Source organism: Heptranchias perlo, chromosome 36 (assembly GCF_035084215.1).
Source record: "Heptranchias perlo isolate sHepPer1 chromosome 36, sHepPer1.hap1, whole genome shotgun sequence".
Lineage (NCBI taxonomy): Eukaryota > Metazoa > Chordata > Chondrichthyes > Hexanchiformes > Hexanchidae > Heptranchias > Heptranchias perlo.
The window spans coordinates 12975370-12999034 of NC_090360.1; the positions used below are offsets into that span (position 1 = coordinate 12975370).

The 23665-nt window shown below is 39.7% G+C and overlaps 2 protein-coding genes across 2 annotated transcripts in view; one reads left to right on the forward strand and one right to left on the reverse strand.

Annotated features, from left to right (window-relative positions):
• kat6b (K(lysine) acetyltransferase 6B) overlaps positions 1-23665 on the forward strand; it is a 212973-nt gene that overhangs the window by 33551 nt on the left and 155757 nt on the right. The window contains exon 3 of the mRNA XM_067972576.1: positions 18090-18198. Coding sequence (XP_067828677.1) covers positions 18090-18198 — 109 coding nt within the window. The remainder of the gene's footprint in view (positions 1-18089; positions 18199-23665) is intronic.
• Positions 21321-23665, reverse strand: part of LOC137303903 (RNA-binding protein 25-like) — a gene marked incomplete at its 5' end in the record, with an annotated part of 56712 nt that continues 54367 nt past the window's right edge. Inside the window, one exon of the mRNA XM_067972319.1 lies at positions 21321-21394. Coding sequence (XP_067828420.1) covers positions 21321-21394 — 74 coding nt within the window. The remainder of the gene's footprint in view (positions 21395-23665) is intronic.

Consider the following 23665-nt stretch of genomic DNA (forward strand, 5'->3'; position numbering starts at 1 on the left):
AAATTATTGCAGTGAAAACCAAGGCACGTGAGGAGTCAAATGGGAATGTTCGCTGATGATTGCACAGTGTTCAGTTCCATTCGCAACCCCTCAGATAATGAAGCAGTCCATGCCCGCATGCAGCAAGACCTGGACAATATCCAGGCTTGGGCTTATAAGTGGCAAGTAACATTCGCACCACACAAGTGCCAGGCAATGACCATCTCCAACAAGAGAGAGTCTAACCACCTCCCCATGACATTCAGCAGCACTGCCACCGCCGAATCCCCCACCATCAACATCCTGGGGGTCACAATTGACCAGAAACTTAACTGGACCAGCCACATAAATACTGTGGCTACAAGAACAGGTCAGAGGCTGGTTATTCTGCAGTGAGTGACTCACCGCCTGACTCCCCAAAGCCTTTCCACCATCTACAAGGCACAAGTCAGGAGTGTGAATGGAATACTCTCCACTTGCCTGGATGAGTGCAGCTCCAACAACACAAGAAGCTTGACACCATCCAGGACAAAGCAGCCCGCTTGATTGGCACCCCATCCACCACCCTAAACATTCACTCCCTTCACCATCGGCGCACTGTGGTTGCAGTCTGTACCATCCACAGGATGCAATGCAGCAACTCGCCAAGGCTTCTTCGACAGCACCTCCCAAACCCACGACCGCTACCACCTAGAAGTACACGGGCAGCAGGCACATGGGAGCAACACCACCTGCACGTTCCCCTCCAAGTCACACACCATCCCGACTTGGAAATGTATCGCCGTTCCTTCATCGTCGCTGGGTCAAAATCCTCGAACTCCCTACTTAACAGCACTGTGGGAGAACCTTCACCACACGGACTGCAGCGGTTCAAGAAGGCGGCTCTCCACCACCTTCTCGAGGGCAATTAGGGATGGGTAATAAATGCCGGCCTCGCCAGCGATGCGCACATCCCATGAACAAATAATTTTAAAAAATTAAAATGCTGAATTGCTCATTTGTACCACAAGAAACCCAGGAAATTTTAGGAATTGGAAAAGGACATTGGACCAAAACACATCTGTCCCTTTTTCCTGTATTTGTCCCAGCTACTCTCCTTTTTGTATATTCCTCAATCCTTTCTCTGGAAACTTGTGCAATTGTCAATAACGCCATCAATGACCTCTCCGGTAGCTTATTCCATAACTCTGTTACCCCCTTGCTCTTCACCATAGTGAACAATTTGGCATGATCAATTTGCATTTGAACAGACAACCTCCTCTCCACTTAACCGCCAGATACATACTTTATGATTCACTTCAATTTAGGCGCAATGCCGTATCAACTGTGAAAGATGCCTCTGGGTTTGCTATTGCCTCCCCTCCAACACCACCGCCAAGGAAAATATTATTTTTCTTCGTAGTTAAACTGCAAAACAATTTCAATTTGTGGATTTTTGCTCTTCAGAACGGTTAGTGGTGACCAGACCAATCTTGTGGATGTTCTGTGAATTAATTGATTTTGTAGTCAGTGTAATCCTGTCCTTTTATATAGTTATTTTTGATTTCTGAATATAAACATAACCATAAGAAAGGCAGCTGCTGTAACCATTTAAAAATATGTTTCTCTCAGTATAGATGTGGGAGGTTAACTAGTGTACAATAAAAACTGTTTTTGCTTTCTAAGTTACCTCAGAAAAAGTTGAACAGTTTATGCTTTGCCTTATTTTTGATGTTTTAACTGCTTCTAATAATGGCTTCTTTGGGAGTTTAGTCTGCAATAATTTTCCAACCATACACATGGATGAAAAAGGGAGTTGCAAACTGCAAGTCTGGCATGCTGTGTAAATTGCCAACCTTGCTGTCAATTGATACAAATAAATCTGCGTGTTGTAGGCACAAATGTATACTGTGGGATGTAGCTTGCAACCGGGTGAGTAAGTCAGCACTTGAGCTCATCCAAAATTCTGCCCCCTGTATCCTAACTCGCACCAAGTCCCATTCACCCATCATTCCTGTGCTCGCTGACCCACATTGGCTCCCGGTCCAGCAACGCCTCAATTTTAAAAATTCTCGTCCTTGTTTTTAAATCCCTCCATGGCCTCACCCTCCCTACCTCTAACCTTTATTGATTGGGACAGTTGCTCACGTGAAGGATAAACACCAACACGGAAAGGTTGAGCTTTTTCTGAGGTAACTTAGAAAGCAAAAACAGTTTTTATTGTACACTAGTTAACCTCCCACATCTATACTGAGAGAAACATATTTTTAAATGGTTACAGCAGCTGCCTTTCTTATGGTTATGTTTATATTCAGAAATCAAAAATAACTATATAAAAGGACAGGATTACACTGACTACAAAATCAATTAATTCACAGAACATCCACAAGATTGGTCTGGTCACCACTAACCGTTCTGAAGAGCAAAAATCCACAAATTGAAATTGTTTTGCAGTTTAACTACGAAGAAAAATAATATTTTCCTTGGCGGTGGTGTTGGAGGGGAGGCAATAGCAAACCCAGAGGCATCTTTCACAGTTGATACGGCATTGCGCCTAAATTGAAGTGAATCATAAAGTATGTATCTGGCGGTTAAGTGGAGAGGAGGTTGTCTGTTCAAATGCAAATTGATCATGCCTGTTCTGTGTTATAATTTCTATGTAACATCAAAAGTTGTTATATTCAGTCACTCGGTATCAATGAGGAATGTATAAGCTGCAGAAACTGAGTAATCAAATTGCTCTTTTTTCAATGTTGTCAATCTTGGACATACGAAAAGGAGAATGAAAAAAGACCAGCAAGCCAAACCTATTCAGTCAACGGTGTGACCTTGCACACTGTTCACCCTACCCCCTTGTAACACTATCTCCTGAGAGGGAAAAGACTTGTGGTCAATTCAGAAAAAACTCTGGGAAGTTCCTTTTCAACTCCAGGAGACTGTAGTTTCCCATGACTCATCACAATCACAACTAACTAACAACCTAGCCCCTAAAACTGAAAATGTCCTCTTCTCTTGAGAAATTGTCACCATCACTTGAATTATAGTAACCCCAAACTCACTACATGGCTCGGCAGTTTGTTTCAGAGGGCAATGTTCTTGGCATCTAACTAAACTTTGCCTGCTGACTTTATAGGCATGACCTTTCATTTCTATCTGTTTCAAATAATCTATCTAATCAGAGTGTATCCAATCCTTGCTCACCAATTAAAAAACTTAAAGCCTACGTTTCTCTAAATAACTCTAACTCTTGGAGCCCATCCCTAAAACTAAGAACTCTTTAACATTTGGTATCATCATCGTTGTGTCAACAAATAACTTACTCTTCCATCTGCACTTGACTGGTCCTTATCAGATCATTTAAAGGAAGTATAGCTACAGTGTTCTGCACTTTTTAACAAACTTCTAGCTCTTCCATTGTCCTATAACATGTGCCAAATATCAATCTTGGACCAAGCACATACTCTAGCTGCAGCAAAAGCATTTCAATTCACTTTTGCTGATCAATATCATCCCTCTCAATTGCAGTGATACCCTCTTTTACAAATAAAGCTACACCCCTTCCTTTGTGACCCAACCTATCTTTATGGAATACCATATAACCTTTCACCTACACTTCAAACCCATCATTTTAATGCAACCAGGTTTCAGAAATACCAACTAAATTCTTTATGGAAACTCATGCCTATAATTCCAGCATTTTACTTCTATTACTTCTAGTATTAGCATAAAAACATTTCAAGAAATTCTATTCATTTTGTGTGGTTCAACTCCATTCTTGGTTCAGTATGATTCATTTAATGGTTACTACTACTATCAGCTGCCCAATCTTCACTAGTCCTAGTGGAACTACACAGATTATGTGCTGCAGTATCCATTGTCCCAACTTGTTTAAATACTACCCAATGGCACATTCTAAATTCTGAGCTAGCTTTTTATCCCTCAGCCGAATCAAATGAATCCCATCCATCCTGAAAAATCTACCCTCCCCAGAAAATGTCCTGTTGTTATTTACAAACACAAGCTTTTCTTTTACTGTCCATGTCTCCAACCATTCATTAAAACCAATGATTCTACTGTTCAGTTACAGTGAACCTCAAATGACTCGCATCAAACTTGGTTACCATTCTTTGGAAATTGTCCTTTTAAGAGATCAGACTTTCTATCAATTTTATTATTTAGTGCCAACATACCAGCTGATATTGTAAATGGTTGCCTCTCCTCAAGTACTGTCCCCCTCCCTTTCAAAACTCCCGTCATCACCCCTCCTCAAAAAAACCATCCTCGACCCCTCTGTTCTTGCAAACTACCACCCTATCTCCAACCTTCCTTTCCTCTCAGGTCCGTGAACATGTTGACATTGCCCTAGTCTGTGCCTATCTTTTCCGCATGTCCATGTTAAGAACATAAGAAATAGGAGCAGGAGTAGGCCATCCGGCCTTTCGAGCCTGCTCTGCCATTCAACAAGATCATGGCTGATCTTTTATCTCAACGCCATTTTCCTGCCCTATCCCCATATCCCTTGATGCCTTTAATATCTAGAAATCTATCAATTTCTGTTTTGAATACACTTAATGACTGAGCCTCCACAGCCCTCTGGGGTAGAGAATTCCAAAGATTCACCACCCTCTGAGTGAAGAAATTTCTCCTCATCTCAGTCCTAAATGGCCTACCCCTTATTCTGAGACTGTGACCCCTGGTTCTAGACTCCCCAGCCAGGGGAAACATCCTCCCTGCATCTACCCTGTTGAGCCCTGTAAGAATTTTGTATGTTTCAATGAGATCACTTCTCATTCTTCTAAACTCTGGAGAATATAGGCGTAGTTTTTTTTATTTATTCGTTCATGGGATGTCGGCGTCGCCGGCGAGGCCAGCATTTATTGCCCATCCCTAATTGCCCTTGAGAAGGTGGTGGTGAGCCGCCTTCTTGAACCGCTGCAGTCTGTGTGGTGAAGGTTCTCCCACAATGTTGTTAGGTAGGGAGTTCCAGGATTTTGACCCAGCGACGATGAAGGAACGGGGATATATTTCCAAGTCGGGATGGTGTGTGACTTGGAGGGGAACGTGTAGGTGGTGTTGTTTCCATGTACCTGCTGCTCTTGTCCTTCTAGGTGGTAGAGGTCGTGGGTTTGGGAGGTGCTGTCGAAGAAGCCTTGGCGAGTTGCTGCATTGCATCCTGTGGATGGCACTCACTGCAGCCACTGTGTGCCGGTGGTGAAGGGAGTGAATGTTTAGGGTGGTGGATGGGGTGCCAATCAAATGGGCTGCTTTGTCCTGGATGGTGTCGAGCTTCTTGAGTGTTGTTGGAGCTGCACTCATCCAGGCAAGTGGAGAGTATTCCATCACAATCCTGACTTGTGCCTTGTAGATGGTGGAAAGGCTTTGGGGTGTCAGGAGATGAGTCACTCACTGCAGAATACCCAGCGTCTGACCTGCTCTTGTAGCCACAGTATTTATATGGCTGGTCCAGTTAAGTTTTTGGTCAATTGTGACCCCCAGGATGTTGATGTTGGGGGATTCGGCGATGGTAATGTCTACTCAATCTCTCCTCATAGGACAATCCCACCATCGCAGACATCAATCTGTTGAACCTTCGTTGCACTCCCTGTATGACAAGTATATCCTTTCTTAGGTAAGGAGACCAAAATTGTACCCAATACTCCAGTTGCGGTCTCACCAAGGCCCTATATAATTGCAGTAAGACATCTTTACACCTGTACTCAAATCTTCTTGTAATAAAGGCCAACATACTATTTGCCTTCCTAATTGCTTGCTGCACCTGCATGTTAGCTTTCAGTGACTCATGTACAAGGACACCCAGGTCCCTTTGAACATCAACATTCTACCTCTCTAGACTCCTCCACTACTTCTGAGTTGTCAGACTGCTTGTCCGATATCCAGTCTTGGATGAGCTGCAATTTCTTCCAGTTAAACCTTGGGAAGACCGAAGCCATCATCTTCGGTCTTGCCACAAACTCCGTACACTTACCGTTGATTCCAGCTCCGTCACCAGTCACTGTCTCCAGTTGAACCAGACTGTTCGCAACTTGAGTCCTACTCGACCCTGAGCTGAACTTCCAACCCCATATCCTCTGCATCACAAAGGCCGCCTACTTCCACTTTTATAACATAGCCTGTCTCTATCCCGTCTTAGCCCATCTGCTGCTGAAATCCTCATCTATGCCCTTGTCACCTCCAGTCCTGACTATTCCACTGCTCTCTAGGCCGACCCCCCATCCTCCACCCTCCATAAACTTCATATCCTGTTCCGCACCAGGTCCCACTCGCTCATCACCCCATGCTTGCTGACCTACATTGGCCACTTCAGTACCCCAGTGCCTCCAGTTTAAAATTCTCAGCCTCATATTTAAACCCCTTCATGGCCTTACATCTCCCCATCTCTGTGACCTCCTCCAGCCCTATAACCCACCAGAATTCTCCTTCAACCACCTAGGCCCCACACTGGAATTCCCTCCTAAAACCCCTCTGCCTCTCCAACTCCCTTTCTTCCTTTAAGACACTCCTTAAGACCTGCATCCACCCCTCCTAATATCTCCTCCTTTGGCTCCCTGTGCACTTTTGTCTAATTACATCTCTAAGCTGGTGTCGTTGATTGACAACAGTGTTGCCTGTGGAGTTGTCAATGAAACTAAGCTACTCTGTTCAGTTATGAGCAGATATTTACTAATGTATATGAAACAAAAAGCAAAGTGGAGTCACTCAAAGTTGATGTGGCATAATTCCACATATAGTTTGACATTAGGTTTAATCATTCAGTCTCGACAGTTGCCTGGTTTAAGAAATCTTGCCAGTAGCTGTTTCCAGGTTTTCCCAGCTGTGCAGCATGGTTTTGCTTTTGCAAAAAATTAAATATGATTTCAAGTATGTTTTTTAAACTTACTGGAAAATAGCCAGAGACTTATTAGAAAGCTGTGTTTTGTGTAATTCATACTTTTTTTAAGTGCATTTAATAATTCTGGTTACCTTGATAGGACTTTTTGGACAATGCAAAGAACTATATTATATAGGCACAAGTATTGGTCGTGCAATGTTTTGTAGTTGATTTCTGTTGTGTGGTGAAGCTTTTGACAGTTGTAGTAATAGAATATTTTTTTTTCATATCCATCGAAAAAGTTAACCAACCAACTTTGTTTTGAAAATTCTGATGCAGAAACGGTGATAGTCCTTTATCGACTGCCACATATAAGACAACCTATGAAAGTAGGTCAGTTTCCTAATTGTTGTATCCACTTAGTTTACAGCTTAATAATCAGTTATTGACTTCCCCATAGGAAGTACTTGACCTGTGCAGGGCACCTCCCCGTAACTCAGCAGAGTGGGCTTTCAAAAATGCTACTTCCCATTCTATGGCACAATGCTTTGATGCTTCTGTTCTTGTGCTGCTATAGGGGACAAGAACCATAAAATGTAAACCGATTTGAGGTTTTTGAAAATGGAGAATGCCAAGTTTTTGAAAATTGATATCCTTTATTTATAATTTATAATTTATTTTTTGTATAATGATTTGACTGCTATTTGAACTATTTTCTCAATCTCTACCCACACTTCACAGACAGATATTCACATTATTTGCATGTCACAATGTAATATTCTTTTCAGGACTTGGGGTGGGAAAAGAGATTAACAAATCTAATATCAAAAATAATTTGTGGTTGGTGTAGTAACTGCAAGCTTTTAAATTGAAAATTAATTTGAACATTTTATTTAGTTTTTCTAAAATAATCTTTTTATTCAGCTTTGCTTTTTCTAAATGTAGTCCTTATTTGTTTACCAGTTGATCACAGACAGCAGGCTTTTGATCTTTTGTATCATTGGGTGATAAACATTTGTCTCCAGTGCATAAAACACTGAAGAGGTTAAAAGCAATTTCCTGTAATAAATTACTGAGGGAGTGACTTGAGGAAAATGGTTTTTCTTCTCCGTGCAATGTGTGTAAAATGTGACTTCTGGCTTATCATAGGTCATTGTTGTTGGTCATTGTTCATTGCTCTGCGTGCCCACAGGTTTAGGATCATACAAGATTAGGTTTATTAATTCATGAATACTGCTGTCGGGAAAATGTCAAGCTGGTGCGAACAGTGCAAGCTTTTGTCATCGATTAGATGTGCTGTTATTATCTGAGCCTCAAATGCAGGAAGCTACCAAGCTTTCTGTTAGGAAAAAGTCAGTAATAAATGATCAACTAGGTATGAAACCATTCATGAAATTCTCTGACGCGACTGGAGAAATACTGAGAGAGTTTTTATTTTGGGGGGAGGGGGAGGTAGAAGGATACTATTTCTAAGTACTGTTCAAGTTGACTTGTCAGTTTGTGTGTTTGCCATTATGGTCTGTAACTTGGCTTCATGAGGGTTGCAATATCTCTTCTGGATTGCATTCTGAAGTGAATTTCAGTAAATCAAATAATACAAGTAAACGTTCTTAAGATATGTGATTCTTATTCCAGTAATAGTAATTGTCCAGCCCAGGGACGTTAAACTCGATTTACATGGTGGGTCTGATCCGACATCCTGGCACTTGGCGTGGGCCACAGTCAGCAAAAGCCATTTTGATACACTGGGGTAGAAATTGGTATATGTTTTGCCCTTTTTTTGGGCATAAAGTGGGTTCAATATCTAACACTTAATCGGAATGGCCACGGACATATTGGTCCTCACTTTTTAGCCATGCCTGGCAGCAGCCTAAACTCAGTGTTGAATCAATTTAAATATGGAAAGAAGGGTCTTGTGTCTATTTTAGGACCCTTCTGCAAAATGCATGAAAAACTCTTTAAAGCATGCACCATGTAAGCTCCGACTAGTTTTTCCAGTTCGACAGCAGCCTAAACGTGGTCCTTAAAGGAACCGCTGGAGACCACGAAAGAAATGGTAGGGAAAGTTTGTTTTATTTCCCCTTCTGCAGAGCATGGAGGAGCACTCCACTCCACACAAACTACTACGGGTGGCTGCCGGCCGTACTTGGCCCTCCTGCATCTCCTCCGTGTATTGGAGCTTGTGATGCTCCAAGTGCTGTGATAAACCTCGGTCTCAGTCCCCTTGAAACCCATTTGCCCACCATTGGAAACGATCTTTCACTCTTTACCCACAGTAAGGTTTAAATCATGGCCTCGTCCCTCCCTATCGCTGAAACTTTCTCCAGGCTTGTAACTTCCAAGAACTCTGTGTTCCTCCAACTTCTGGCCTCTTGTCCATTCCCCTCTCCCTTGGTCGCACCATTTGCAGCTATGCCTTCAGCCCTCGAGGCCCTACGTTCTGGAATTTGCTTTCTGCCTCTCCACTTCCCTCTCTTTTAGCCCCTCTTTAAAACATACCTCTTTGACCATGCTTTGTCAACCCTCCTAATATCTCTTCCTTTGGCTCGGTATCGATTTTTGTCTTGCGCTTCTGTGTAGCACCTTAGGATGTTTTTCTATGTTAAAGGCACTATCTAAATGCAAGTTGTTGCTGCTGTTGTAATGGTTGAATTTAGAGCTATATTTTAAATCCTGTGATGATGTTATGAATGTCCAAATAAAAGGGCAAGCAGGTGTATTAACAACATAGTAACAGGGAGTGCCCATAAGGAAATGTTCTTAGCAATGTAGAATTACCTGTTATGTAATCCTTTTTAGAAAAAATATGAATCATGAATTTCTACATTTTTGGCATATTTACAGTATCTTGGTGGGAAGATAGAATTGTCTCCAAGAATTAACGGCATAAAAATAGTGATGTTTTGATTTTCTGAGAATATTCTCATTTATGTTACATTGTGAATAGAGTAAATCCTTAGTATCTACTCATAACTAGACATTAAGGATTTATTGTATTCACATCAGTCATGAAGAGCTTTTTTTCACTAAAATTGACTTTTAGGTTTTTAGATCTGAACATTTGATTAAATATAAATTTTTACATTATCAGATTAAGTTGTTGTTGTTGTTGCAGAATCAGGCACAAGACTAGTTCATTTAGTAGTTTCTGTGCCCAGTGAATGCATGATAAAATGCTTTTGCATGCAACTACCATATATACACTGTAGCACATCACATTTAGCCAACAGGAAAGAGAAAGGCAGAAAGGACATAGATTTATATAGTGCCTGTCATGACCTCAGGAAATCCCAAAGCACTTTGCAGCTAATTAATTACTTTTGAAGTTAGTTATGCTGCTTACTACGCAAACAAGGCAGCCAATTTACACATAGCTGTGTCCTACAAACAGTAAATGAGAAGAACGACTGGAAAAATGTTCCAATTGTGTTTTTTGCAGGATGAATATTGGCCACGACACTGGGAGGACTCTCTGCCCTTAGAATAATATGATGGGACCTTTTACATCCACCTTAACAGGCAAATGGGGCCTCGGTTTAACATCTCACTCGAGGGATGGAATATTTGACAATTCCATCAAAATTGCTCTGAAGCATCAGCCTAGATTATGTGCTCAATTCCTGGAGTGTGCTTGAATACACAATCTTCTGACTCAGAAGGGAGAGTGCTATCAACTGAGCTAAACTGATATTCAAGGAAAGCGTAGTATGCCGAACCAGACTTATCAGTCACCAAAAACAGACCCTTGTAAGCTATTTGGCTGTGTAGGACTTCAAAGTTAAGTTAAACTCTGCAGTTCATGTAAAATCCAGAGTTGAAGATTTCAGGAACCTGTGTGTTAAAAGCTCTCCACTAAGGAGCAATAGCTCCTCTAACCTCATTTATAAGCTAATTTTAGCTTCCACTCAAACTAGGTTATACAGTTACTGTTATGTGTGTGCATTCCCTGTAACATTTTTCTACTTCTATCACTTTATGGTCCTACCAGCAGCTTGCACCTGAGAAGCCCTGGGGATCAAGCTTAGCTGTCGTCAAAATTGTCTGCATTTATGGCCTGGATAAACAGAATAATTCATGATATTTTTCAGTATGTGCAGTTTGTTGACTTAAGTATCTTGAGTATGGAACAGTCATCATCAAGAAAAAGCAAGAATTCAAATTTCTAAAGAATTTTGTTTCATGTATGGTAGGGAAGGGGAGGCCTTTGAAGTATTACTTGCAAAGTCAAATCCAAATGTTTGGTTCTGCCAACAGTGAAGAGATACTGGACCCCATCCTGCCCCTTCTATTGTACAGGAAAACTGACATGCCTCCTATCCCCACTGATCAGCTTGCCATCTACACCAAGAAAAACAGAAGCACGTTCCCTCTACAGGACCACTCTCAATTGGACACCACTCCAGACATGTGCACAGCAAAAAATGTTTTCTAAAAAAAACCATTATCAAACTGCTGTATGTGTTGCTGTTGTTCCAGTCACCTGCAAAATTCCATTCTCATGACATCACGAATGAGCACTACAGCCCACAGCCCACTATCTCCATTTCTAATTGGAATGGCATCTCACCGTATCACTGAGATGAGAATTCTGCCAAAATGTTTCATAGTTACTATTTTGTCCATTTTCAGTTGGGTTTCAATTATTTGCTTCAAGGTTTTCTTCTTCCAAATGACCACCTGAATATTTTGCACTTCAGCTACTCTGCAAATTTTTCATTCAGCTTTGAGAGTGGACACTTTCATTAGTGTCCTCACCACTGTGACTGTGTACTCCCAGCTTAACCATGGACAGTGAGACTGCATCTCTATCTACAATAATGGACCCTAGAATTATGCTGGTTATGACAGCCAACTGTGAATGAATCTCTCTATGAATTTAGTCTTCCAGTCAGTGATGGTCCTGTTGTTATAAGGAGCTGACTGTATTGGGAATCAAACTGAGCCTCAGTCATTAATCCATGTCCTGTGTGACTGCAATGCAGTGTGCCAGTACACCTTTTAAAAATCTCTTTTTTTTTCCCCTGCCTATTTCTCACTAATTCTTCCAAGAGAACATTCCAGTTATCTATAACTATCATAATATTTAAACACTATAATCAAATCCTCCTCAATCTTATTTTTAGTGAGAATAAATTGAACAGAGAGTAGAGTTGAACAGTTGTTTTTCAGACTGGAGAGAAGTATACAATGGTGTTCCCCAGGGGTCGATATTAGGACCATTGTTCTTTTTGATATATATTAATGACCTGGACTTGGGTATACAGGGTATAATTTCAAGGTTTGCAGATGACACGAAACTTGGGAATGTAGTAAACAATGTGGAGGATAGTAACAAACTTCAGGACAATGTAGACAGACTGACAAAATTTAATGCAGAGAAGTGTGAAGTGATACATTTTGGTAGGAAGAATGAGAGAGGCAATATAAACTAAATGGTACAATTTTAAAGGGGGTACAGTAACAGAGAGACTTGAGGGTGTATGTACACAAATCTTTGAAGGTGGTAGGACAAATTGAGAACGCTGTTTGGAAAAGCATATGAGATCTTGGGCTTTATTAATAGAGGCATAGAGTACAAAAGCAAGGAAGCTAAGCTAAACCTTTTATGAAACACTGGTTAGGCCTCAGCTGGAGTATTGTGTTCATTTCTGGACACCACACTTTAGGAAGGAAGTCAAGGTCTTGGAGAGGGTGCAGAAGAGATTTAGTAGAATGGTACCAGGGATGAGGGACTTCAGTTATGTGGAGAGGCTGGGGTTGTTCTCCTTGGAACAGAGAGATTTAAGAGGAGATTTGAAAGAAGTGTTCAAAATCATGAATGGTTTTGATAGAGTAAATAAGTAGAAACTGTTTCCAGTGACAGAAGGGTTGATAACCAGAGGACACAGGCGATTGGCAAAAGAACCAGAAGCAACATTGTTATGATCTAGAATGCACTGCCTGAAAGGGTGATGGAAGCAAATTCAATTATAACTTTCAAAAGGAAATTGGATAAACACTTGGAGGGAAAGAGATTACAGGGCTATGGGGAAAGAGCAGGGGAGTGGGACTAATTGGATAGCTCTTTCAAAGAGCCAGCACAGGCACGATGAGCTGATTGGTCTCCTTCTGTACTGTAACATACTATGATATGAACTCTCAGACCCATTCCTCACAACTAGCTAAATTAAGTCGTGAAATCATCATGTAGCATAAGATAGGAATGAGAAAGACAATTCAGCCAATTCAACTTGCCTTGTTATTTAGGTCATATTCACCAATTATACACCCTTTCTTTATCTTTTTACCCAACACCCAGCATGCATCCCCTACTCCATGTTGAACTGGGAATTTCCGTTTCTTTTAGTATTTCAACTGAGTCTGAAAACTGCAGAACAGTTTCACATGTTATAACTCTTAAGGTGGTTCTTTGGGTCATCACAACATGTATATACAATGTGTTGCCTTTTGAAAGTTCCTGTGGAATCTGCTTCCACCACCCAGCTTCTCCAATCTCTCCACATAATTGAAGCCACTCATCCCTGGTAATCCTCCTTTGTACCCTCTCCAAGTCCTTGCCATCCTTCCTAAAGTGTAGTGCCCAGAATTGTACACAGTACTCTTGCTGAAGCCTACCCAGTACTTTGTGAAGGTTTAGCTTGACTTCCTTGTTTTTGTTTTCAATGCCCCTATTTTACAATGATGTGGAGATGCCGGTGATGGACTGGGGTTGACAATTGTAAACAATTTTACAACACCAAGTTATAGTCCAACAAATTTATTTTTAATTCCACAATTTTACAAAGCCAAGTATCCCATATGCTTTCTTAATCACCATACCAAATTGCACTGCCACCTTCAAAGATTTGTAAATATGCACCCCTGAGCCCCTCTGCTCTTGCACCCCCCTCAAAATGGTACCATTTAGATTATACTGCCTCTCCATGTTGTTCCTCCCAAAGTGCATCACTTCACACTTATCCGCATTAAATTGCATCTGCCATGTGCCTGCCCATTTCACCAGCCTGCCTATATCCTCCTGAAGTCTGCTACTATCCTCATCACTATTCACTACATTGCCAAGTTTTGTATCATCTGCAAACTTTGAAATTGTACTCCCTATACCCAAGTCCAGGTCATTTATATATAACAAGAAAAGCAATGGTCCCAATACCGATCCCTGGGGGACCCCGCTGCGTACTTCTCTCCAGTCATTAAAAACATCCGTTTACCTCTGCCTCCTATCCCTTTGCCAATTACATACGCAAGTTACCACCTTTACTCCCATTTGCATCTACTTTCTGAATAAGTCTGTCTTTGAGAGGGCATTTTGTTTCTCGGTTTAACATCTCATCCGAAAGACAACACCTCCAACGATGTAGCATTCCCTCACCGCTGCACTGAAGTGTCAGCCTAGATTATGAACTCAAGTCTCTGGAATGGGATCTTCTGACAGAGGCAAGAGTGCTGCAACTTAGACAAGGCTGACACTAGTTTACAGAGGGAGTTCACTGACATGTTTTCCTTAAGCAACCATGCTTTTGATTCCCATTCTGATTTAAGGTAACCTAATTGTATGGGTTATTAAGGGCATTATTGATGTAAAACAATGGTAATGTTTCACTGTATGATGAGGGAGAAAATTGTGTGTACTTTTGCCAATATTAACAACATCCCTAGCCAATTATGTAGTTTTGCAAGATTAGATGACTTCAAAACAGCTCTCCAATTCTCTTCTGTGCAGCCACATTAGGATATTGATGACATCACTGGAGCAACCTTGCAGGGAAACAACTCAACTTAAGGGTCTAAATGCCAGTTAACCTCCTGAGGAGGGTAGAAAGAAGAGAAGTAAATGAGCCACTCAGAGATGAAAGTGGCTCTAACATGACACTCTTAGTAATGGAAGTTTAGAACTAAGTTAACACTATTACAGACTCTTGCAATGTATCTGTGTGTGTCTCTTTCGCTTGCACCCCCTCCCTCTTGCCCGCCTCTCTTCCATCCCTCCCTCCCTCCCCTGCCTCTGTCTTTGTCTGCAACTTATGCAACATTTTTTAGATTGAGTGTGATGGAATTGTGGAGCAGATTGCCAGAAAGTACTGTTGATGATATTAGCTTATGAACACTTCACATGTTCATAAAATGCACTGCTTTGTCTGCTGTCCTGGCATTAACTCATTTATTTTAATTGTGATATTGCCTCATCTACAATAGTGGACAGTGAAATGTCATAAGAGCTCTATAAGCATTCATACATAAATATTATGAGCAGCAATCTGTTTCAGTAGTGAAAGCAGTTACGTTAACAATACTGAAAGCATAAGGGAAGTAGAGAAAGAATGGATACCCACTGAAAAGATTATAAGCAAAGCCGGTTTTGGTGGATAAACAGTGAAATTGTGTGATGGGAGGAGAAGAAAGCACAGAAAGGAAAATTTTAATTCTACTTCATGCAATCATCAAAGATTTACCACACATATTAAGAACAATTCTGAAACTGTTGTACGAATATTGGGCTGCATTGTGATTATTAGGCTGTTTTATGTTTGAGAGACGTATCAATTTTAGAAAATTAGACAAAGGAATACTATCGGAGATGAAGAAAAAAGTTCATCCATGTTTGTTAAAATTCGACACATTGGTTGTGCTTTGTGTCCACCAAAGTTGGAAAGTATCTTTTCTCTGATTTGTTGAGACAAATTTTATATCGCAAGGTTCAACAGAATTTAGTTGACACACAAAACTTGTGTAATCTTAGCAAAAGGATAAAGAAACTGAGAAAAATAATGATGGAAATGGGAATGTTTTTTTTTAAACAGTGTAAGTTCACTGATGATTCCAGGGATGGAAAATTATAGTTATGAGCAGAGATGTGAGATCATGGGATTATTTCCATTGGAGCAGAGATGGCTAAGAGTAGATTTAATAGAGGTTTTTAAAATTATGAAGGGTTTTAATAGGGTGAATTGGGGGAGACCATTTCCTCTAGTTAAGAAGTCGGTGATGAGGGCTCATCAATATAAAATTGTCTCTGAGAGAATGAAGAGAGTTTAGGAGAAATTTCTTTACGCAGATGGTTGTTGAAGCGTGAAACACTTGCCACAGGTAGTGCTTGAGGCAGAGACCATTACGTCTTTTAAGAGAAAATTGGATAAATATTTGAAGCAGAGGAACTTGCATGGTCTATGCGGAGAGAACAAGGCAGTCGGATTAGTTTTGGATTGCTCTAACATAAAGCTGGCACTTTTGTGGTATAGACTTCTTTGGGGGTTTCTTTCATTCATTCTCGGGATTTGGGCATTCCTGGCAAGGCTGGCATTTATGCCCATCCCTATTTGCCCTTGAGAAGGTGGTGGTGGGCCACCTTATTGCACCGCTGCAGTCCGTGTGTTGAAGGTGCACTCACAATTCTGTTGGGTAAGGAGTTCCAGGCTATTGACCCAGCGATAATGAAGTAATGGCCGATATATGTCCAAGTCAGGATGGTGTGTGACTTGGAGGTGATGGTGTTCCCATGCACCTGCTGCCCATGTCCTTCTAATTGGTGGAGTTGTAAAGATGGAAAAGAGTGAACCACTTCTTTGAATTGCTTGTTACAGGGTTGAGAGTTGGTGTATGAAACCTGTGGATAAATAACTGTAAAGAGTGAAAAAGGGTTAAATTCTGTGATAGCAAACATAGCTAAGAGGTGTAATCTGCTATATTGTAACGTTATCCTTCTGATTTTTAGATGAATTGTTGTATGTAACTTACAATATCAGATTTATTCTGCATCAGCAGAGTTAAAATTAGATAATTTTTCTGCTCAGCTGCACTTTTGACAATTGCATCTGATTTGTTAAAGCATTCGTTTCAATTCCTGGGTAACATGAGCTCCAAATTAGGAAATGAGTAGTCATGATTGGGTTAATCCCTCCTTTTCAAACCCCCACCACAACCAACCCTTGCAGACCTGGGAATGGAAAAGAGTAAGTAATCAAGAGCAGGTGGTAAACACTGTGTGTCTAGGATAGTGAGAGAATGCATTGACTGCAATAATCGCATTGAGAGGTTGCAATTATGTCATAACTTTTTTTTAAAAATAGAAACCTTGAACTATTTATCAACAATATTTCAATCCCAAGATTTATTATTACCTTGAAACACACTCCAAAGTCTGCTGTTCTGTATTATGTAGAAACCTAAGAATTTCTTAGTTTTCTGTTTTGCGTCAGAAGGGATATCATAGCAAATAGCAATGGAAGCTTAATTCCTGCAATCAAATAGTGATTTGAGAAGCAACAATATTATCCCATGCGCCTTAACAAGAAATGACATTAGAATTTCATTGAATAGTACATGAGAATATCATAACTTGGGCTAAATATGTAAAAGTTTTCTTTGAATCTTCTAAAGATTGAAGATGATTGCTGAATTGTTTGGTACATATCCATTATGTTTAGAATGCTGACTGGTACATTTTCCAGTGATGAAACCATAAACCCATACATCATTTAAAAAAAAATCAATACAGCATACTGAAACATCATTCTATTGGAACAAAAGTGCGGTTATTTATTGAGCTACTTCTGGGATAAAGGTGGAGTGACTACTACATTTTCCACACTGATATTTATTAAGATGCAGTACAGTCTAGTAATCTTCATATGCACTTCTTTTGGGTCGGTTGAAGGTTCAAGGTTGCTGACTCCTCCTTTTGTAGCAAAAGCAATCATTCAATAATTCAAACCTATTTTGATAGAAAATTCAGTCTGTTTCAAAAGCTTAACTGCAAAGGCACAATCTATAACAATTCTTAATAAAAATCGGTGTTGATCCCTCAAAATGGGGTAATCAATTGTGCTTTTCACAGTAAAATGTCTTTACTGTTGTCCTGCTGCAAGCAGATGTTTCTATTTTAGTCGCAGATGGAAAAACTGACTTTTGCTTTGGAAGTTGAGCATTTTATTAAATTATGTAGAAAAATAATTTAAAATGTAACCTGAGCTGACTAAACTATTTTGCGGGCTGCATGTACCATGCATAGCACAGTACTAGACTTTGTTCATTGCTGAGTACAGTAGGTTGACTGAAAACATATCCACTGAGCCAAATTGATGTGGAAACTGTTCAGTGTGCCAAAATGAATGAGTTACATTGATAAATTGTATAATACACTTTTAAAGCAAATAATAGGTTGCATAATAGGTGAATATGGTACATACTTTTTGGGATTTGTAATGAGACATTTTTATGATGTTTTTTTTAACATTACTGTGTTAGATTGATTGTTACACTTATATGGCAGAAAAATTAAATGAAGAAAACCTCTTGTTTCTAGCCCCGTGCAAATCCCTTTCCAATCTGCAGTTTCTGCTTGGGGACAAAGGAATACAATCGAGAAAAAAAGCCAGAAGATCTCATCTCCTGTGCAGACTGTGGTAGCAGTGGTGAGTTGAATCATTTATACATCAGTAATTCAACAAATGAAAAAGGGTTTTACGTTGGGGGATTTCCATCTTCCAGCAGCATTGTAAGATTTCTTTTAAATTAACATGCTGAATTATAAACACAGTTCACATATGCATCCCATTGTGATGCTCAGCAGGCATTTGTTGCATTTCAGGCTTGGATGCTGTTTCTTAACACAAATTCTATTCAATATGGTTTCATGTGGAAAAAAAATCATGAAAATGGACTCAATTAAAAACTAGTTGATGTTGGGAGTGCATGAAGAGAGAGAAGTAGCCAAATAAGAAATGTAAACCCCCCCCCACCCCACCATTTACACTGCCAAGTTTGTACTAGAATCAATCTAGAACCTAATTGTCAATGTTAAATCTTGCATCTCAAAAAAAATTATTTATGTTGGCCACCTATTCCTCCCACAAGTTATGATGTACCTTTGTTAGTGTCAAGGCTACATATCTGCAATAATTAGATTTTAAAAGTCCATGTCTGCGTTGATGTATAAAAGCTGCAGACTTAGAATCTGTAGCTAACAGAGGTAATCTGTGGTTCCACTAGATACAACATCTACTTGCAGTTTTTTAGAGCCTTTCATGTAGCAAAACATCCCACGGCGCTTTACAGGGAAGATCATAGAAAGGTTACAGCTCGGAAGGAGGCCATTCGGCCCATCGAGTCCGTGCCGGCTCTATGCAAGAGCAATCCATCTAGTCCCACTCCCCCGCCCTATCCCCGTAGCCCTGCAAATTTTTTCCTTTCAAGTACTTATCTAGTTCCTTTTTGAAGGCCATGATTGACTCTCTCATGAAAGAAGTCTTTGAGATGAAAAATAAGAATAAGTATGAGCTTGAAGGTAACCTGTGAGACGAGCATCTAGGGAGAAAAAAAGTATCAATGATTCAGGAGTTTTGAGTTCAGGATGAAGATAACCTCTCACCTAGTTTTTAAGCAGTTATCTTAAGAACTTGAGAATGATATGTAAAGTGACCATTTGCTTATTAAGCACTTAACTATTTGAGGGAGATTTTTGTCTTTACCACCTGGGAGTTAACCATAACCTGGGCAAAGCGCAGAAGGAACATCTGGTGGGAGGAATGCATGTCCCTTACAAAACTTGTCTGATTTTCCTTCCATTAACTTCTGTGGAAAGAAAATCAAGCGGGTTCTGTTATCAGCATGCGATCCTCCCAGCCAGATTTTACTTTCTGCACTTTGAAAGTTGTCTGCAATGAGAGAGGTCAAATCATATGACGAATCCAATTTGGGCATTAAGTATGGAGTGTGGGAGGAATTAGAACCTGTTGAATCACTGAAGAATGGCACAAATGATGGTGCAGACGGTGAGTGCCAGAATTACTTCAGTCTGAAGTATATGTTCATTGACATAGGGAAGTTGCTTGGAGGTATGTAAAATATGCAGATACATGACCTGGATAAATTACTGGGTATTGAGCAAGGTTCCTAGACAAAATCCAGAAAACAAAGTAAATGATGTATGAAAGAGAAAGAAGCAGCATTAAACTGGAGAAAGTCCACCTGGAAAACCTTTTTTCTGCTTTTGCTTTTTTTTCTTTTACAATATAAAACTTCTGTATTTATTCAGACTTTTTTTTAGTTTTTTACCCCCTGTGAGGAGTTCAAAGCCTTCTGCTGTCTCAATCCTACTTTCTGAAATTCTCTGCATTACTACCTCTCTTCCCCATCTCTTCGACCTAAAGCCTCAGTCAGTTCCCCTAACACAACTACTTGGTGATTATTTCTCCTGTGTGAGGAACCTTGGGACTTTCACTGGATGCAAATTCAATCCAAAATGAAGAGATTATAGTTTCCTGTCAAACTGCTGAAAGAGTCCCATAGGCATTTGAGCAGTTTCATCAGTCTTCGTCTAGTATCTATTAAGTATAAGTGTACAACATAAAACTATCCCAAATTTAGCATTCATTGGCTGTCTAACTCAAACTGAAAAATTAATACCAAAGAAATAGTCAAAAATTCTTCCATGGTTGATGTTAAGGTGAATTAATGAGATCAATTATCTGAATTTTACCCTGCATCTAAATTAGTCCTGATACTCGATGGCAAAACTGGACAAGTTGGTAAGTGATGATAATGGTTGTAATTTTGGGAAAAATCATGGTAAATACACCAAAATTCATGGATGTATCATCGAAAAAATGGCAAACAGCAGTTTTCAGTGGACTCTGGATTGTGCTCAAGGTGTTGTATTCGAAAGCAGTGGGTCCTACTTCCTTTTGGGGATTGTGCTTTGCCCTGACTTGCACCTACAACATGGCAGATGGGGTTACTGGAGATGTTTTAAGTTGAAGTATATTCTGATGGGGGAGCAGTTAGTTGGGGTTAGGGGTGCTGCCTGGTTTGGTTTAGCAGACCCCTGTGCATCTTGGAGGGTTTTACTTGTTTTTCAGGAAAGTGGGTGGGGTAGAGGGATAATGCCCCTCGAGTTTCCAACTCAACGGGCAGTGGAAATAATTTTTTGCCATTTACCTCACTAAAATCCCTCATAATAAAACATAACTGAATTGAAAAGGTGTGAGTCTGCAATATAGTCAACTTGGGACTGTAAATCGGAATGACACTGACACCTTTGTGTAATGTGGTTGTATAGTTTGTTGGGGAGGCTTGGATTTACTTTTCACAATAGAAATAAAGCAAGAGAGAAAGCACCATATGGGAAACAAAATAATCAAATGTAAAACACAAATCTGAAAAATAAGCAACATTAGCTGGATAGGTTTTTAAAATATAGAAATTCCATAAACATAGCAACTGAAATGAAAGATTAAACCAAAAATGAAATAAATACAGCATGTGGCTTGAATTGTTGGGGGGGGGGGGGTCAAACAAGAAAATGGAACATTATTAATCTAGTTCCTAATGGAGCTGAGTTCACAGGGTTTAAAAAGTTCAGTCGTCATAAGAACAAATATGGCGCACAGTAGTGCCATACATTGATGATTTGTCGTGCATCAACATAGACCAGTAAGGTTTGTCTGCCTGTGATTTTCTTTATGTGGCAAATTCTAGCTGTGTAGTCAGAAATATTTTGTAGAGACTTCAGAGGGAGGGAAAATCAGTCAGTGGGTCACTGGGGCTGCTTTTGCACACCTCCAGTTGACTTGACCAAGAGTGACATTAGCAGTGCCTTGGACAAGCTGCCTGAATGGAGAGAAATTTAAGACTTTTACATACTTTTCACAGGAATCATTGCAGGTTTTTATTTCATAGCCCCCCCCCCCCCCCCACCATGTCTAAAATTTTCTCAGAAGGTTATATGGAGCTTATTACTCCATTATATGGACTTTTCCACTGGTATGAATCTTAATGACATTATGTGAGACTGGTAGATGATTAGAATTAGGAAATGCAAAAGAGAAATGTGTTTGTTCAAATGAGGATAAAAGATGTATTTTTTCATGATGCAATTAAACTAAATGGAACAAAACGCATGTAATTTACATTTGTGGATAACTGACATTTTCTTTTGATGCCATCAATGCAATGTCACTGTTAAATTATTTTAATCTTGATCATACATTCTTGCACATGTCAGTTGTTTATAGTCCAATAGTTTTATCAATGGCAATAGAAAGAAAAATGTCATTATTATATACATTAATGTTAACATTTTTGTTTTTTTTTGTGTCCATTATTGGTAACCAAATGGTCAAATTTGACTTTCAGAATATTTTTTGAAAGTTGTAAATGTAATGAGCTGGAGTTGAGACTTAATTGTGTAAAATAGATCTCCAGTAGTTATGGGAAGATGTGAGGCTTTGTAGGCAAGTCTTTACATGACTTTCATGGATCGACTTACATTTGAATTAATGCTGATACTCTTTCTGCCTCATTAAGATCAAATTATCTTTAATTAGCTGCACAGATGTATTGGGTGATGCAGTGCTTTCTGCAAGAATGCTGAAATGTGGAATCGCATACTTAGCAATGTTGATAAGACATGTTAATCTATTATACCTGACTAACAGAACTCATGCATGTTTTTTTCAATAACAGTTTTTTTTAATAAAGGAGAGATTTAATGAAGTTTAATAGTCATGGTTCGGCTGTTGCAGAGTATTCATAAAATTCTTGAGCAAGGCAGCTAACAGACTTATTAGTGGGGTGGTTTTCTTAGAACTGTGTTCATTTTGTATTTTTCATTTACAATACGTTGTATCTGTGCACAGAAAGCTACAGTACTGTTAATACAGACTATGCCATGTGCATGGTCATCCACGGGCTGGAAACTTTGCTGATGAAAGTTTTTGTCTGTTACAATACTGTGCATGTAATAGGAAAAATATTTTGTTTTTGCATTTGAAACCTGAGGTAAAGCTTGTTCCAGGTCATCAAAAGTAGGTGACTCCAATGTCAGCAGACTTTTGTCTATTCTCTCATTGTCATAGAACGCTTACTAACATTGAGTATCAACAAATATGTTAACACGTTGCTTTGCCCATCGTGAAAATCCGAGTATTATATCAAATGTCTCCAGCACTCATTTTCAAAAATCGGTATCAGCTTTCTTTTATACCTGCAATTATATGCCTTTTTGGAATTCAGTCCCACAGTCTCTCACATTTCTATTTTTATGCCAGTTGTTAATCCAAATATGCATCACTTTGTTTTGTCCAAAATGTTGCTACCTCTTATGAAGTCATGATTTCTTGGCAGCATATTGTGATCGTATGGTAAAATGTAAAGTTCTCAACTGAATGTATGTGATTTTTAGATATGTTTGATTCTAGTTTTTTTTTCCAGAAATCCTTTGCAACCATTAATTTGCTTATCTATTTCTACCTATACTAAGGGGGAGGGTGGCACATTGTGAACTTAAAATTATACTTCAATAGATCACCATGATCCCAAACATACTGAAGCAAGCTCTGTACCTTTGTACCCAGACAAGTGTGCTCCTTCTGTTTAATCATGCAAACTTATTTTTCTTAGTATATTAGTGGGCAGTTTGCTGTTTGAATACTGAAATACTATAGCCATTATATTTTGTTTACGGATTGCCCAAGTAACACTGTACGTACATCTACTGATATTAATAAGATGCCGCCCCCAAGGCACTTCAGAGGTGTAATCAGCCAAAGAAGGAGCTATTAGGATGGGTGACCAATAGCTTAGTCAAAGAGGTGGGGTTTAAGGAGGGTCTTAATGAAGGAGAAAGAGGTGGAATGATGGAGAGGCGTGGGGTTTTGGGAGGGAATTCCAGAATGTGGGGCCGTGCTGGCTGAAGGCACAGCCACCAATGGTCGGGCAATGGGGAGAATGCACAAAAGGTGAAAATCACAATCAGTTGAACCATAAAGAATATAATATTTTAAAATGTGCCATTTTTCTTTGTGGGTGAATTGGTTTTGTGGCAGACCTGGCCATGTGCAAGAAACTCAAACTTGTGTGGATATTTGTAGTTCGTGGAAA